The sequence below is a fragment of the Erinaceus europaeus genome, chromosome 2, assembly GCF_950295315.1.
Source record: "Erinaceus europaeus chromosome 2, mEriEur2.1, whole genome shotgun sequence".
Taxonomy (NCBI): Eukaryota; Metazoa; Chordata; class Mammalia; order Eulipotyphla; family Erinaceidae; genus Erinaceus; species Erinaceus europaeus.
Window position 1 is genome coordinate 8,698,753 of NC_080163.1, and position 18,722 is coordinate 8,717,474.

An 18,722-nucleotide genomic window follows, 5' to 3' on the forward strand; every position below is an offset into this window, starting at 1 on the left:
AGGAGTCTTCATCTGTCTGAAATGAAACTACAGATTTGACACCAATGCAGTCCTACTTGGTCGCAGATCCTTCATTTCCCAGCCTGATAAAATGAAAATCAAAAAAAGTTAAATAATTAATTTGCATTGTAGAAACAGAAGGATGAATATGGGATGATCTTGCTCTCAGGCAGAAGTGGAAAAACAATATCAGAAGAGTGAACACAAGTAGAAACTGAACTGGAATGGGTGTATTGCACCAAAGTAAAACACTCTGGGGTGTTTAGAATACAGGTCTAAGAAAGATGACAGAGGACCCAGTAGGGGTTGTATTGTTATATGGAAAACAGAAAAATGTTATGCATTTGCAAACTATTGTATTTATTGTCAAATGTAAAACATTAATTCCCCAATAAAGAAATTAAAAGAAAAAGAAAAAGAAAAAGATTCCATAGCAGTTAAGGAAGTAGCATAACAGTTGAGCATAGGACTTGGATAGGTGAGGTCCCAGCACCAAATATGCAAGAGTAATGCTCTGACTCTCTGTTCTTATTAATAAATATATCTTTAAATAATAATAATAATAATAATCTGCATTGTCAGGCTACTTCTCTAGACTGTCAGCACTTCAGTCCATTGTATCGCCAAAGACACAGCCTGTGGAGTGTCTGCATAGAAGGAGAGAGGCCACCGGTGTGGAAGGCTGCATTTCAGAGCAACCTCCAGCCATAATTTAAAGTTCAGCAAATCACTAAGGTTCTCAGCAGAAAACAAGTCAGCACAGCAGAGAAGCCAGGAGCCCAGGAGCCATTAGCTCCTGTCAGAGCCCAGCCCTTCCTGCTCCTCTGAGGAGCCCCTGCTGCTCCAGGGACCCTGGGAGGACAGAGCCCCTCTCCCCTGGGCAGTGGTCTCTGTGGGAGTCATTGTGCCAAGTGTGTCACTGTCCTCACAGCCAGCACCTGGGCTCTTCCCATCAGAGTCCCCAGTCCCCAAGGCTTCCCTGTTACTGCCACTCCTGGTGACATGCTCACTGGGGCTCAGCAGGGAGGTGAGGTCACTGTTGACAAGGCCATATCTCAGGGTCTGGCTGCATCTGCTCACACAGGCAGAGGCCGTGGCCCTTTCCCACCGAGTCCCCTGTTCCTGGAGTGGCAGAGAGCCAGGACCTCTTGTGCCAGCTGAGGGCAGAGTCTGTAAGGAAGGAGGTGCAGCAGGAGTCTGGTGAGTGACTGTCAGCTAAGGGGTTCTGTAGGGACAGGGCTCCAGTCCCAGGCATGCAGGGTGGGAGGTTCCTGAGACAGGAGCTGAGTTGGGAGGAGACAGGGACTGGTAGATGAATCCCCATCTCTCAGTGCACTTCCTGTCCTGCTACAGTTCCTGCTGGCAGGGTTTATTAAGATGTGGAGGGGGCAGGCTTGTGAAAATATCCTTTTCCACCCCAAAAGTAAACCTCACTGGTGCTTTCAGGATTATGGAGAGAGACACCTGACACCTACCCTTCCTGTTCTAGAATGGAAGGAGGAGCCACTGGAATCCTCACATCCTGGGAAAACCCTGAGCCTCCTGCTTCCTGTTTCCCTGCAGGAACCACTGACAGGAAGGCAGACAGAGATCACCCGGAAGCCAGCAGAATGGCCATTCAGCATGTGACACTGGGACTTGTCTTTTTACTGCAGACCTCAGTGGGGACCCTAGGGAACTGCACTCTGCTTGTTCACTACCTCTCCCTACCTTTCTCTGGGCTCAGGACAAGGCCCACAGACGTGATTCTCAGACACCTGACCATCACTAACTCAGTAGTCATTCTCTCTAGGGGAGTCACACAGACCATGTCAGCTTTGGGGATGAGAGACTTCCTCAGTGATTTGGGCTGCAAAGTTGTCTTCTACCTTCACAGAGTGGGCAGGGGGGTTTCCATGGGCACCACCTGCCTCCTGAGTGTGTGTCAGATGGTCACCATCAGCCCCTGGACCTCCAGGTGGGCCCAGCACAAAGATAGGGCTGCCCAGAACACTGAATGTTCTCTGATCCTGATATGGATGATTCATCTGTCGCTCAATATCATAGTGGTACAAGGGACAAGTAGTAATTTGAGCCAGAAAAACATCACAAGGAAAAAAACATTGGGGTACTGTTCTATTGCATTTCAAGGCGGAATCATAACCCCAATCTGTGTAGTACTGCTCTCAGTCCCTGACGTGCTGTCTCTGGGCCTCATGCTCTGGGCCAGTGGCTCCATGGTCTCCATGCTCCACAGGCACAAGCAGCAGGTCCAGCACCTTCACAGAGCTCGTGTCACCCCCAGAGCTGCCCCTGAGACCAGGGCCACCCAGAGCATCCTGGTGCTGGTCTGTACCTTTGTCACCTGCTACGCCCTGTCCTGCACCTGTCACCTCTGCATTTCTCTGTCAAAGAATCCCAGCTGGTGGATGGTGAACCTGTCTGTTCTGTGTGTAGCCTGCTTTCCCACTGTCAGCCCCTTCCTCCTCATGAGCCAGAGCCCCAGGCTGCAATGACCCTGCTGTGCACGAATGAGAGATACTCCTCCTCCCTGGATCATCAGGAAAATGTAAGTGATCTGTTTTGTTTTGTTTCCTTTATTGTAGGGATTAATGGTTTACAGTCAAAAGCAAAATGCACTAGTTTGTACATGGAAAACATTTCTCAGTTTTCTGAGTCTAGCTCCCTCTAGGTCCTCCTCTGCCATAAAATTCTGGGTCCTGAACACACTCCCCACCCCAGAGTCTTTTTTTTTCCTTTTGTTGCCCTTGTTTTTTTATTGCTGTTGTAGTTATTATTGTTGTCATCACTGATGTCATTGTTAGATAGGACATAGATAAATGGAGAGAGGAGGGGAAGACAGAGGGGGAGAGAAAGACAGACACCTGCAGACTTGCTTCACAGCCTGTGAAGGGACTCCCCTGCAGGTGGTGAGCCGGGGGCTTGAACCCGGATCCCTGTGCTTCATGTCACGTGCGCCTAACCCACTGCACTACCGCCCGACTCCCCACCCCAGAGTCCTTTACTTTGTGCACCAATACACCAGCTCCATTCCAAGTTCTGCTTTGTGTTTCTCTTTCTGTTCTTACTTTTCAAATTCTGTTTATGTGTGGGATCATTCCATATTCATTCTTCCCTTTCTGGCTTGTTGTAAGTAATCTGTTTTTGCACAACAATGTTTAGTTCATCAACTTCCTCAGAATACTCAGGATGATCGTTCACCAGTATACAATCAAGTCACGAAGACTAAGCTCTCCTCCAGTCACTAAGAACCAGTGTGTAACGACAGTAAGCAGAGAAGTACTATTTATTCTGATAAATATGGCCATTGCCCTGAATTTAAAAAGGTCTTAAAAGGGGAAATTTCTGAGTCTGCCTTAACAAAGCAGAAGGTAATCAAACATTCTGGAGATGAACTGCGTTAAGTTCATGTCCTTTCTCCTGGGGATGATCTCAAAAGCTTTGAGATGGTCACTCATGGCACCGAAGAGAGACTGAGCCCACACAGCAAGGAAGCATCCTGGGGGCAGCTAGAGGGCAGGTCAGTGTAGGGTTGCAGGGACGTTCAGGCAAGTCACAAGTTTTGCGCAGTACTCGGCATCTCAGGTGGCTGCCTTAGGAGTTACGGACCTGTGTAGGGTCTGTAAGTATTTACATTCTACTCAGGTGAAAATCACCATAGTTGGTTGACTAAGGTTAAGGAAAGCACAGACGGTCAGAGGGTAGATAGCATAATGATTATGCAAAAAGGCTCTCATGACTGAGGCTCAGAAGTCCCAGATTCAATCCCCCCGCACTGCCACAAGTCTGTGCTGAGCAGTGAGAGAAAAAAAAAAAAAAAGAGAGAGAGAGAAAGTACAAGACAATAGGTTTGCTGATTGTTTAAATATACATGCTCAAGAGGGTTACTGCATAATGGTGATGCAAACAGACTCTCATGCCTGAGACTGCAAAGTTCCGGGATCAGTCCTCTGCCCCTCCATAAGCCAGATCTGAGCAGCGCTCTGGTAAAAAAAAAAAGGTGCTGCGTAAGGATCCGGGTTCAAGCGCCCGGCTCACCACCTGAAGGGGAGTTCCTTCACAGGTAAGGAAGCAGGTCTGCAGGTATCTGTCTTTCTCTCCCCCTCTCTGTCTTCCCCTCCTCTCTCCATTTCTCTCTGTCCTATCTAACAGTGACATCAGTGATAACAACAATAATAACTACAACAATGGCAATGGTACACCTGGTTACGTACACACGGTTAGCATGGTAAGGACCTGGGTTCAAACCCATGGTCCCCAGCTGCTGGGTCGAAGCTGGGCTGCAGGTGTCTCTCTGTCTTATTTTTTAAATATTTCTATTTATTTAATATTGGGCAGAAACAGAGATAAATTGATAGGGGAAGGAAAAAGTGAGGGAGAGAGACACCTGCAATCTTGTTTCAACTCTCTCTCTCTCTCTCTCCTTTCCCACCCACCTTTTGTTGTTGTTGTTGTTACAAGGGTTGTTGTTGCAGCTCTGTGCCTACAGGGCTCCACCATCGCTGGCAGTTATTTTCCCTTCTTCTTCCTGTGTGACAGGGTGTGAGACACAAAGAGAGGAGGAGGGGGTCTGGGTGGTGGCGCACTTGGTCAAGCAAACTTGTTACAATACACACGGACCCGGGTTCAAGCCTCCGGTCCCCACATGCAGGGGGACAATCTGCACAAGTGTTGAGGCAGGGCTGCAGGTGACTCTCTTTCTCTCTTCCTCTCTATCTCTTCCTTCCTTCGTGATTTCTCTGTTTCAAGCCAACAAACAAATACATAAATAAAATGTTAAAGAAAGAGAGTGTGAGATCAGTGGTCACTTCCATCAGGAAGTTCATCATAAGCCCTCTTTCGGTCACTTGCCCTCAGCATAAAGCAGCAATAGGGGCACTGCCCTAGTCTCTGAAGGGAGGCTGGGGTATCCTGCCCTGCCACTCGAGGAAGACTGGTCCTGAAATGCGTGCAGCCTGCAATGTTCCCAGGGTGCTCATGAACTGTAGCTCAGACCGACAGGGGCTCAGAGGTTACGCAGGCTCTTGTGATTATATATATCATGGGTCAGGTAGATGGGGTAAACAGTTAATTTTATTCATAGGTTGTGGTTGTTTAGCTCTGGCTTAGGACAGTGTGGGGGCTTAAACCTGGGACTTTAGGGCCTCAGGCATAAGACTCTGGGCTTTTATTTCTTTCTATCTAAAATGCCATCTCAGGGACTGGGTGGTAGCACAGCGAGTTAAGCACACATGGTACAAAGCAAAGGATGGGGTTAAGGATCACAGTTGGATCCCCCGGCTACCCAGCTGCAGGGGGGGTCACTTCACAAGCAGGGAAGCAGGTCTGCAGGTGTCTATCTTCCTCTCCCCCTCTCTGTCTTCCACTCCTCTCTCCATTTCTCTCTGTCCTATCCAGCAACAGAGACAGCAATGACAATAATAGTAGTAACAAGAACAACAATGGACAACAAGGGCAACAAAAGGGGAAAAATGACCTTCAGGAGTAGTGGATTACGAATCACTGAGCCCTAGTAATAATCTTGGAAACAAAGAAGAAGAAAAAGGAGGAGGAGAAGGAGGAGGAGAAGGAAAAGGAGGAGGAGGAGAAGTAGAAAAAGAAGAAAGAAAGGAAAAAGAAAATTCTGTCTCCAAGAAGTGATGACCTGGCAACAGAAAGAAAAAGAAAGCCAAGAGTGAAAGAAAGTAGTCTATGTTTGCTTTATCCCCACACTGAACCAACAGGTTCATTTGGAAAACATGAACATCTGGTGGAGAGTAAACACTAGTGGTATTGATCTCAGGCTTTACAGGAATCCTCAACAAAAGAATATCCCTAGAAGACAGAGCCTAAGTGGCGAGAGCCTAAGTCAGGAGGGAAAATGGATTGGTGGATTCACAATGGATTCAGCCACAAAATGACCACCTAATACTTAGTTCAAGCATCCTAGTCAATAGCTCAACCAGTAGAGAATTGACCTCTGGAGCCTGAGGTTCCCAGTTAACCTGTAGCAGGGGGTGATGTTAACTTGCATGTCTCTCTTCTGTCTCATTTCAAACTCTCTTGTGATAAATTAAACCTTTTTAAAAAAATATTTATTTATTCCCTTTTGTTGCCCTTGTTTTATTGTTGTAGTTATTATTATTGTTATTGATATCATCATTGTTGGATAGGACAGAGAGAAATGGAGAGAGGAGGGGAAGACAGAGAGGGGGAGAGAAATATAGACACCTGCAGACCTGCTTCACTGCCTGTGAAGCAACTCCCCTGCAGGTGGAGAGCCAGGGGCTCTAACCAGGATCTTTACTCCAGTCCTTGCACTTTGCACCACCTGCACTTAACCCTCTGCACTTCCACCCAGCTCCTTAAACCTTCTTTTAAAAAGTAATGAATCAATAGGGAAGCTTCCTGTGGAGGGAATGGAACACAGAACTCTGGTGGTGTAACTGTACCCCTGTTATCCTACAATCTTGCTAATCACTATTAAATCACTAAGAAAAAAAAACTTTAAAAAAAGAAGAAGAAGAAGAAGAAGAAGCAGTTGGTCTCCCAGGTACAAAAATGGAAGGATAGATGCCAGTAATAAAGCCCAACTTAAGAGGGATTCTGTTTAGGTAAGTGAATCAGATTATCCATCCTAAATAGTAGAGTCAAAAAATAGATTGTAAAGAACAAACTTCAGTGTGAGATCAAGAAGAGAAGACTGTATTCCAGATGGCCTCCCTCACATATGGCACATAAGACACACAGCTAGGAGACAGCTCACCCAGTGGGGCAGAGACTTTCCCAGGAGCCAGCCCCTGGTCCAACCCCAGATACCACCCAGGAGCAGCTACTCAGGGGCAGCTCACAGGTAGAGGAGCAAGGCTGTGGGGTCTCTCTGACTGTCTCTCCCAAATAAATAAGCAAAGCTTGGAGAAAGGGAAGTTGAACCACTGAAGACCTCTTGGTCTGTGTCTGCAGATCTGAGGACACACCTTGAAGTAGAGGGAACTCGAAGGGGCTGCAGTCCAGCACCTGGGGAGCAGAGAGAGGCCATGGGGTGGAGGGAGTGACTTCAGAGAACTTTGAAAGTGAACCCTGGAAAAGCAACTGTTATATTTTTGGTGTTGGAGTCTCCAGGTTTCAGGTTCAACATCCAACATGCGCATAAACTCGAACTGAGCAGTGCTACCTTTTGTTTCAATCTGCATTCAATAGAAGCATCTGGTTGAGGGCTGGGGAGATAGCATAATGGTTCTGCAAACAGACACTTCTGCCTGAGGCTCTGAGGTCCCCAGTTCAGTCCCCAGCACTGCCATGCACCAGAGCTGAACAGCACTCTGATCAATAAAATAAATAAATAAATACCAAAAAACCTTCTGTGCCTGAAGCCCAAATGAATCCAGATTACAAGACTATGTATGATTACAAACCACACCCCCACTGAAGTTCTGTCTCCCCACCCTCCACCTTTCAAAGATGACCTCCAGAGTTCTCATAAGTCCGAGAAAAAGTTTTCTTGCTCTGGGTTTTTTTTTCCCCCCAGTTCATGTGCATTCAATCTCTAGATTACACATTTAAGTGAAACCATCTGCTAGTTGAATAAAACATATTTTAAAAATATAATTCTTAAGGAGACAGGCAGTGGCTCAGCTGGTTATGTGCACACACTACAGTGTGCAAGGTCCCGGGTTCAAGCCCCTAGTCCGTACTTGCAAGCAGAAGCTTAACGAGCGGTGAAGTAGAACTGCAGGTGTCTCTCTGTCTCTCTCACTCTATCTCCCCTTCCTTCTCAATCTCTGTCTGTCTTTATCCAATAAATACATTAATATAAAAAATAATAATTGTCAAGACTGGTGACACTCATACCTGCATGTCTAACTACACAGCAGCAACACGGCCAGAGCTGTGGCTAGACTGTCACTCCTTCGCTCCAGAGTCTGGCCACAAAGACGGGAGTCCTGAGGCAACAGCAACAGACACCCAGCCGACCTGACAGACCTGCAGACATGCCACATGACAGCAGCGGACACGCCTCCACACGCACAGGGGACGATCTCCACACAGAGAAGGTGTCTGGGCACAGAACACGTTTCCACACATGGTGGGGGTTGTGAAATCATTCCTAGCCGGCTCACGATGGTCTGAGAGTGAAAGCTAATCACAGAACACCTGGAAAGCTCCACAGTGACTAGAAATCCCCCCACACTCCCCTGAGCCCCCACAGGGCAGATTCCTAGCAGAGAAGCTGCACAGATCAGGAAGCCGGTCAGGAAAACCTTGGCAGAGAGCAGCCCAGGCCACATGACATCACATGTCATGTCTGCATGACAGTGATGGGGACACAGCAACACCCTCAGGAGAGAGGATAGTCGCTGTCCTCCAGACACAGAACCTACCCTGTCCTCCTACATGCACTCGATGCACTCGGGGCCTGGTGGTGCTGCACCAGGATGAGCACACATGTTCCCATGCACAAGGGCCCTGCTTCAAACCCCTGGTCCCCATCTGCAGGGACAGCTTCACAAGTGGTGCTATCATGGTGTCCCCAGGTCAGCCACACTCTTTCCTCTCTGACCCACATTGCTATGTCCTCAACCCCGGGAGGGACAGAGGCTGAACACGTCACACGGCAAGTCTCCTGTCATCCTACTCCCACATAGGCCTTGGATCCCTTCCATCTCTCCCTGCCACAAGCCTGATTCTTCATAGTTCCCAACACCAGAGTTTCACATCCCATACCCTCCATTGGAAGGTTACCATTTTTTAATAAAATAGCAATATTGACGAGACCATAGATAAGAAGGGTACTATTCCACATAACTCCGATCACCAAACTTCTGTAGCCCCTCTCCTCCCCTCCCCTCCCCTGGTAGCTTCCTATCTTTATCCCTCTGGGAGGGTCACTATGGGTTGCAGAAGGTAGAAGGTCTGACTTCAGTAACTGCTTCCCCACTGAACATGGGGGTTGGCAGTTGCCTCCAGGGTTATCACTGGGGCTTGGTGTCATCATTACAAATCCACTGTAGTACCCCCCCCCATTTTTATTCTTCTATAGGACAGAGAAATTGGGAGTGAATGAGAAGATAGAGAGGGAGAGAGGAGGAGAAACACATGCAGACCTGCTTTACTCCTCATGAAGTGTCCCCTCCGGCAGGTAGGGAACGGGGGCTCAAATGTGGATCCTTCTGCTTTACACTATGTCCTCTAAACCAGGTATGCCACAACCCAGCAGGAGCTCACACCCTGTCCCTGGGCCAAGAATCCACAGGCTGTGTACTAAAGACAGTCACTGTGGGGACAGACAGACAGATGAGGGGCTGACTCAGGGCTCCTGGGTACTCTGACCTGCAGAGCAGCAGATTTCTCTCCCTACTGGTCTCTCCCTTCTGTCTCTGGGGCTCAGGTCTCTAGTGAGGAGGGTAGAGAAACAGGAAGTGTGCACATGGAGACAGGCCCCTTCTGCAGAGAGGAAAGGAGGCATCTGGGTCTGTGCCAGGGAAGATGTCCTCAGTCCTGGAGATGCCTCTGCAGACTTGAAGGCTTGGTGGGGACAGTTTCCTTCTGGTTCTTCAAGCTCCCTGCAAAGAGGGTACAGGCCAGGGGCAGGGCAGCTTAAAGATGGAAAGCAGGACAAAATATTTGATAAACAGAAGCTATAAGGTAGAAATACAACAAATGAAAGTAGAGGCCTAGGGGTAGAAAGATGCTGGGAAGTCTATTTTCAGAATGTCCCTAGGAGCCTCTGTCTTAGTGATCTTTGAAGAATTGCCTTTCAGGGTGTTTCAAGATGTATTCGTTTATCTAGAAGAGTGAGGGAGAATCAAAGAATCTCTCTGGCAAGGGATGCTGGGCCTAAAAAAACCTCATGCTGGAGAGCCAGTGCTCCAGCCACTGATGACAGCCTGGGCTTGTGGCCAACTGGACCATTGGAGTCAACTCAGTGCTGCAGGCAGGGACTCTGTCACTGGACACCAAGCAGAGGCAGTGCTAAGAGCCAGTGCCTGGGAACCGGTGATAGCTCAGCGGGTTAAGTGCATATAGTGCAAAGTGGCATAAGGATCCTGATTCGAGCCCATGGCTCCCCAGCTGCAGGGGAGTCACTTCACAGGTGGTGAAGCTGATCTGCAGGTGTCTGTCCTTCTCTCTCCCTCTCTGTCTTCCCCTCCTCTCTCCATGTCTCTCTGTCCTATCCAACAATGATGGCATCAAGAACAACAACAATAATAACTACGACAATAAAACAAAAAGGAATAAATAAATAAAATAAATATTTAAAAAAAGAGCCAGTGCCTTCCCTTGTTGGGCCTGGAGAACAGTCAGAATAGCACAAGGGTTGGAGGCAGCGAGGGAGCATGCTGGTTATGCAAAAGACATTCTTGCTTGAGACTGTGAGGAGCCAGGAGCCTGTTGGCAACCCTGCACTACTGCAAATCAGAGCAGAGCAGTACTCTGCCTTGCCTAGGGATCTCTGTCTCTCTCTACCTGCCTGTCTGCTGCCCATTTAAGTGGCAAATTCCTTTCTTTCTCAGTGTTATTTTTCTTCCTCCCTCCCCAGAGAACTCCTTGAAAGACTCACATCTCCCCATCAGCCTGACTTGATGCACTGTGCCCATTGGTCTGTTTTGCTGTTCGTAATCACCCCAAATGTCATCAATTTTCGATTTGTTTAAATGCCAGGCAGAAAAAGCCACCTGAAGTCTTTGGTTTCTTTTTGATTACTATATCTGCCCAACAGGAGAACTCATTCTTGACAGTGGCATGGAGATGAAGCCTGATGGTTATGTAAACAGCTGCCTTGACTGACTCTGTGAAGAGCCAGGTTGCAAGCCTGCATAACCTGCTTCCCTGCTTATCCATCTAACTCTGTTCCTTCTTTCTCTGTGTCTATCTTTTTCCCCACAGCACTGCTCAGCTCTGGCTAATGGTGGTCCCAGGGATTCCACTTGGGACTCTGTAACCTCAGGCTTGAAAGTCTGTTTGCAAAACCGCTATGCTGACTACTCGTCCCGCTCTCTCCATCTCACAGAACAATATTAAATGTTGTGAGACAGTATACCCGCCGAGGAGAGGAAGCTGGACACAGACCACGGCTGATGTCAGCCTGGTGAAAACACACTGGGATTGTGTGCAAACACACTGGGATTGTGGGTGGATCAAAGGGATTTAAGCACAGCCAGCCTGAAGCCCAAACCTTTTGGCCCCTGCTTCTTATACTGCTCAGAATGATCCTTCTCCTGGGAGCTGACCATGTGTGATCCAGCTAACTGGTAAACTCTAAGACTGCTCTACAGTTATATGAAAAACCTATACTTTGGGAGTCGGGCAGGGCACAGCAGGTTAAGCGCAAGTGGCGCAAAGTGCGGGGACCTGCATAAGGATCCCGGTTCGAGCCCCTGGATCCCCACATGCACTGAAGTTGCTATATAAGCAGTGAAGCAGGTCTGCAGGAGTCTGTCTTTCTCTCCCCCTTCTCTGTCTTCCCTTCCTCTCTCCATTTCTCTCTGTCCTATCCAATAGCGATAACAATAATCACAAACAATGTTAAACAACAAGGGCAACAAAAGGGAAAATAAATAAATATGTAAATAAATAAATAAGTAAATAAAAGAAAAAATGATACTTCCGCTAATAATTGTTTATTTATTGGGGCTGAACATTTCTTAGCTAATTCATGGGCTTACGAGACTGGCTTATTTGCCCTGCCTATAATTCTTATTTGGTGGCAACTAATATGTCACATTCTGTACTACTGTAGCACCATAATAAAGCTTTGATTGTTTAAACTCACTCCCAGTCAGGGCACAGCCAATATCACTATGCATCACCACAAAATATTTTTTACTTTAATTACAGCAACTAAAGAAAAGTTATAAAATGAAAATATATCAAAAGGCAGAGAAGCAGGGCTTCATCATGGCCTGTGAGTGGCCATCCAGCCAGGGGACTCAGTCCTGAGTTTAGTCTCCGGAATAATGAATAGGAAAGCTATCAGGGGAAAGGATGGGATACAGAGGTTGTGGGAATTGTGTGGAGTTGTACCCCTCTTATCCTATGGCTTAGTCAATGTTTCCTTTTTATAAATAAAAAATTAAATTAAAGAAACAGTCACTTTGCATTTTAGGAAACAATCCGTCTGGCCTGTCTCCCCTTGTAACTGAAATGTAGCCATGTCGTGAACTCTGTTGAAGCCTGTGCTGTTTCTCTGTGGGCAGCAGAGAACTTCCTGGATCTGTCAAGTTCTCTCGCCCACTGGTGAAGTAAACGCCTCTCTTTTGACCACACCTGGCTCAGCTCTCCTGTTTGGGGGTGAATTTCTGCAACATTTCTGGTGCTGGGACCCAGATGCTTGAGATGAACCACTGCCAAAGCCCCTAGCTGGTTTGGTGAAGATGATAGGGCTCTCCTCAGGGCCACATCCTGGTCTCCAGAGACAGAATCAGGAAGTGCACGCCTTGGCTGTATTCCTGTGTCCCCCTTCTGGAGAGGTCAGGCACAGACTGAGGCCCCTGGACAGCATGACCTCCAGGTGACTTAGAGACTCTCAGTAAGCCAGGCTGTCTGGACGGGTAAGTCTGTAGCCCCCGGGGATATCAGGTAGCCAGCTTGGGTTTGATCACCCCACATCTGGGTGGGTTCCTGGTGCCCCACATTGGGAGAGAGCTCCTGGGGCCGGACACCCCACACCTCACTGAGTACAAGTCTGATCAGAACTAGCTTAGCAATTTAAAATCTCTATCTCCCTTTTTCTTCTAGATACTGGCTGTCTATTCAATAAGTACTTAAGTAAGAATAAATATTAGAGAAAAATTAATGTGTGTGAGTGTGTTGTGACCCTGTAATTAGAGGATAAATATTTGCAAACTGGGGAGGGCAAAGTGCTATGTTCAAGAGTCTGTCCCATGAAAACACACAGAGCAGAATGGGCAAAGTGAGAAGACAGAGTGCTAGAGAGAGAGAGTATCCCATAGTCTTCCTACCACTGAACTAGTCCCCCACATTCTCTGCTCTCACATTCCACACTGCTATGTCCTCAGTACCCAGAAGGACCAAGTGCTGAAAGTCCTTACACACTTGGGACTTGTACACTCACTGACCACACTGGCCTTTGATTCTCTCCAGCAACAGGCCCGTGACTTCTGGCTCTGCACGTGCACTCTGCTCACACCCTTTCTCCCCACAGCCCAAGTCTTCCCTGAAACCCTCTCTCCACACCTCCCTCTTAGCTGCTCATGAAACAGCCACGTTGGTGTCCCACCAGATCCACAGATTCCTTGGATCATGTCACACCAGTGAGGCCACACTACAGCACTTGTTAGAAGATGGCCAGTCTGACAGACTGCCATTGTGGGGTTTGCCAGGCTGGAAGGAGAAGAGAAGGGGCAGGAGGTGCATGTGACCCCCCACCCACTGGTCTGCAGACACTGGGCTCCCCCCATGAGGGAGGGATCCTGACAGTCAGCATGTGGGTCAGCAGGGGCCATGTATGAACCTGACACAGTGTGACTGCGTGAGTGTCAGAGTGTGAGGACATGAGCTGAGGCTGTGAGAGGGCTGGGTGTGGTGCTGTGACAGTCTGGGGGGTGTGGGGAGAGAGTGAGCCTGCTGGAGCCTGCGGCCCAGGTTCTTATTCTACCTGTGGCCTGTGTGAGGGAGGACCAACCCCACTGACACTCAAGTCCCTCAACTGGCAAACTGTCAGTTTTGGAATTGCTCAATGGAAATGATGAAGAACCCACTGTCCTTACACTTTGGACACTTCATTTATCACAAGAGTCAGCAAAGTACATTACAGAATGGGTAGCCATCACCACCAGCAAGTGCAGAGAAAGTCTGTGAATCTTGGTTTCTCAAACTGAGGGAGGAGACCTGAGATAGTTTATCTCAGCTCTACCCAGAAATTCACTGCCGTGACCAGTTTCTTCAGATAATAGACAGATAGAAAAGATGATAGATAGATAGACTGATAGACAGATGGTAGACATATTTAGGCACGGCAGCACTACACTTTTCTCCAGTGTGGTAGCTGCTGGACTCACACCTGGCTGCAGGCCTGAGGAAGCAGGCACATCCCCTGGTGAGCTATCTTGATGATCCTGATTTGATTTTAAGAGGGAAAAACAGAGAGGACTTCCAGAGGCAGGGCTACAAGCAGCAGAAGATCTGTTTCTCTCCTCTCCTCTCCTCTCCTCTCCTCTCCTCTCCTCTCCTCTCCTCTCCTCTACTGGATCAACTAGGAATACCAAAGGAGACCACCTGGGACCTAAACAAGACAGGACTAGAATGACTACAGGAACCCACCAAATCACCAGTCAGTGCAAACACACGTGGCTGGTGACAGAGAGGAGCCTAGGGAGAGACTAAGTGGCTAGTAACAGTCTGGCAGTTTATCAGTTGAGACACCACCTCCAGTCTGTTCCACCAACAAGGGGACAGCTGAAGGGAGGAGAGGGCTCCCCGGAGACTCACCAAGTGCAACTCAGATTCTCCACTGCTACTGCCCTCAGTATCTGGAGCAGTGGCTGGGAGGGACACCAGGGGACAGAGATCTAACTAGGAAACTCAGTAGAAGACCTATACCTCGGTGGCATAGCTGTGGGGCTGTGAAAGTCTCTTTGCATAACCACTGGATTATCTCTCCCACACCCTTCCTTATCTCTTGGTCAGGAGTCAGTGATTAAGCTAAGAAGCCTACTTATAGTTTAGAAGCCCTCAGGCTCCCATAGCCTACAGAGAAGAAAAAAAAAGGCTTTTAAATCACTGAGCTCCAACTCAGGGATTAAAATACTATTGAAACAACTGTTAACTTCCACCACTGTGAACCCTTTAAATACCTTGCTTAGACACAAGTCAATCCAGGAAATAGTGATCAGTAATTTGAAAAGTGATAAGAGAGGGAACTCATAACATAATATATAAAATGGGTAAACTAATAAGAAGAAATATTGGAGAAATGAACCAGGACAACAGTCCAGCTAAAAGCCCCCCAAAGGGTGAAGCACAAAATAAAAAGTTCAACATCCAAACATTAGCTAAGGAAATAATCACAGGAGTGAGTAAAGAGTTTAAAAGAATTGTAATCAGAAATACAGGAACAACAAATGAGACTCTGGAAGAAAGCACTAACTATCTCAAGGTTATTAGAGAGCTGATAGCTGAAATAGCTGAGCTAAGAACTCAACTAGCCGAACAAGCTAAAAGAGTATCAGAACAGGGTATCAAAATAGATGAACTCCAGAAAACAGTAGATGGCAGAGAGAATAGAATTAATCAGGCTGAAGACAGAATTAGCAAGATCGAGGATGAATTAGAGACAACTAAAAAAGAAGAGATCTCAAAAAGAGATTAAGAGATGCTGAAAACAACCACAGAGACCTATGAGATGACTTCAAAAGAAACAATTTATTGGCATTATTGGCTTACCAGAGGAAGAAACAGAGGGAGAGGAAGAAAGCATTCTTCACGCCATAATAGCTGAAACTTCTCTAGTCTAGACAACATCAAAGACATAAAAATTCAAGAAGCCCAGAGGGTCCCAAACAGAATTATCCTAGACATAAAGACATCAAGACACATCATATTTAGAATGGAAAGGAATAAGGATAAAGAAAGGATCCTGAAGGCTGCAAGAGAAAAACAAAGAGTCACCTACAAAGGAAAACCCATAAGATTAGCAGCAGACTTCTCCACACAAACACTACAGGACAGAAGAGAATGGCAAGATATCTATCGAGTGCTCAATGAGAAAGGCTTTCAACCAAGAATACTATATTCTACATACATATTAAACTAGTATATACTATACTGATAGACTGTCATTCAGACTAGACGGAGGCATCAAAAACTTCCCAGACAAGCAACAGTTGAAGGAATCAACTATCACCAAGAATGCCCTAAAAGAAGTTCTGAAAGGTCTTCTAGAAATAGTCATACCATCATAAATAGGACATATATCAGAACACTCTAAAACTCTACAAGAATGGCATTAAAATATCTTCAATCTTTGATATCAATAAATGTCAATTACCTGATTTTTCCTATTAAAAGACACAGACTAGGAAGATGGTTCAGAAAATACAACCCAACAATATGCTGTCTAGAGGAAACCCAACAAACTCAACAAGACAAACACAGACTTAAAATGAAAGGATGGAAAACTATCATACAAGCCAATGGCCCAAAAAAGGGGCAGAAAGAGCTATTCTCATATCTGACACGATAGACTTTGAAATAGATAAGATTAAAAAAAGATAGGAATGGACACTACTTAGTGCTCAGAGGATCAGTCAATCAAGAGAACTTAACAATTATTAACATCTATGCACCCAATGAGAAGCCATCTAAATACATCAAACATCTACTGAAAGAGCTACAACAATATATTAACAGCAACACAGTCATATTAGGGGACTTCAACACCCCACTCTCTCAACTTTACAGATCATCCAGGAAGAAAATCAATAATGACATAAGGGAGCTAAATGAAGAGATAGATAAGCTAGAACTATTGGACATTTTCAGAGTCATTCATCCCAAGAAACTGGAATACACATTTCACTCAAATACACATGGGTTATTCTCAAGGATAGACCATATGTTAGCCCACAAAGATAACATCGTCAAATTCAAGAGCATTGAAATCATCCTAAGCATCTTCTCAGACCACAGTGGAACTAAACTAACAATTAACAATCAACAAAAGATTAGTAATAGTCCCAAAATGTGGAAGCTCAACAGTACACTTCTTAACAACCTCTGGGTCAAAGAGGAAATCAAGGAAGAAATGAAAATGTTTTGAGACTACAATGAAAATGAAGACACAAGCTATCAAAATATTTGGGACACTAAAGTAAGGGCAGAAATAAATAACATTGAGTATAAGAAAACCATACAAAAGATCAATGAAAAGTAAATGTTGGTTCTTGAAAGAGTGAACAAAATCGACAAACCTTTAGCCAGACTCACAAAGCAAAAAAGGGAGAAGACCCAAATAGATCGGATAGTAAATGAAAGAGGAGATATCACAACAGACACTGCAGAAATTCAACATATCATGCGACGCTTATATGAACAACTATATGCCACCAAGCTAGAGAACCTGGAAGAAATGGACGATTTCCTAGATACCTACCAACTTCCAAAACTAAGTAAAGAGGAATTTGATAACATGAACAGGCCCATCACAGCTAATAAAATTGAAACAGTTATCAAAAATCTCCCCAAAAATAAAAGTCCTGGACTAGATGGTTTTACAAATGAATTCTACAAAACCTTCAAATAAGAATTCATACCTCTACTTTTAAAAGTCTTCCAGAATATTGAAGACACTGGAATACTCCCTGCCAGATTCTATGAATCCAACATCACTCTGATACCAAAAGCAGACAAGGACACAACCAAAAACCAAAACTACAGACCAATATCTATGATGAATATAGATGCTAAAATACTGAACAAAATTCTAGCCAACTGGATACAGTAGTATATTAAAAAGATTGTTCATCATGACCAAGTGGGGTTTATCCCAGACATGCAAGGTGGCACCCAACGTGGGGCTGGACCTGCGCAACTACCAGATAAGTGAAGACTTTGCCTACCTATGCACTATGGTCTTCTCTTCTGCTTATGAAGAGGTTTGCCAAAGCCTCTACTGTTTCATCATGAGACAGTTACTCTGTCTCTGGAACATTTTGCTCTGGGCCACACTTTGTTTCCCTGACCAGGAACTTTGGTTTCTTGTGACCCTAATCATAGAGCTTGGGAGATGCATGGAGATTTCTCCTTGGACTTTCTGGATTCCCTCTCCCATGTTTCCTGAGGAAAAGGACTATATTTTGCTCCAGGCCACAATTTGGTTCTTTATGACCATGATCGTAGACCTTGGAATATGCATGGGGATTTCCCCTGGGACTTTCTGGACTTCTTCTCGCATGTTTCCCATGGAGAAGGACTACTCTAATTTGAGGAACATTCTCCAGTACCCTGGCAGTTCCCAAGAATGGAGACACGTGGTTAGTTCTACTGTCCTGATTGGATTCTTTCTTCGATGGGAAGACACTTTTAAAAGTAGATGCCTAAAGCAATACAGCAGGAACAGTCAGAAGCAAGCTAAATGGAATTTTGAAGAGCTTTTTGGACTAGGACGCCCTCCAGGGACTCATGATACTACATGGTGAGATCTGGGTAATCTGGTTCAAGCTGTGCATCATAAGAGAGTGATTTGAATGACTGAATTTTTGTTTGACATTGACTTTTAAAAATGCTGAATGCAGCCATGATTTCTAGAGACATCCAGAAACAATCCAAAAAATTGTTTTTTCCCTCCTTTGATTTCTTTTTTACGTCTTGGCATAAATCTGAAATGTTTAATCCTGAAACGGTATGAGTTATGGGTGGGGCAGATAGTGGAATGATTTTGTTAATTATTCTCATGCCTGAGGCTTTTAACCATGATTCTTCTGTTTACCTTTCCACATTTTATTGAGTTTAAACTGTTTAAACAAACCTTAAAATCATACTAGAAAGGACTTCCAATTATAATGGAGTTATCAATTATAGTAAACTTATATTCTGCTACAAGTTTTGTTTGACAAGTAAGTGAATTTCAGCTGTCAAGTCTTCACATGAAAAAGCATCTACTCAAATGGAATTCCCGGAAATCCATTTGGATCCTGTTCTCTGACATCGCCCACAAGATGGAATGACTACAACACACCCCAGGAAACCAATGATGTGACCTGGCACGACCTGAAGAAACAGAT

General features: G+C 45.7%; 1 protein-coding gene across 1 annotated transcript; it reads left to right on the forward strand.

The window, feature by feature from the left end:
• Nucleotides 1–1,610: 1,610 nt before the first annotated feature.
• LOC103128239 (vomeronasal type-1 receptor 4) lies at nt 1,611–2,495 on the forward strand. The gene has a single exon (XM_060171050.1). The coding sequence runs from the start codon at nt 1,611–1,613 to the stop codon at nt 2,493–2,495; it is 885 nt and encodes a 294-aa protein (XP_060027033.1).
• The last annotated feature ends 16,227 nt before the right edge of the window (nt 2,496–18,722 follow it).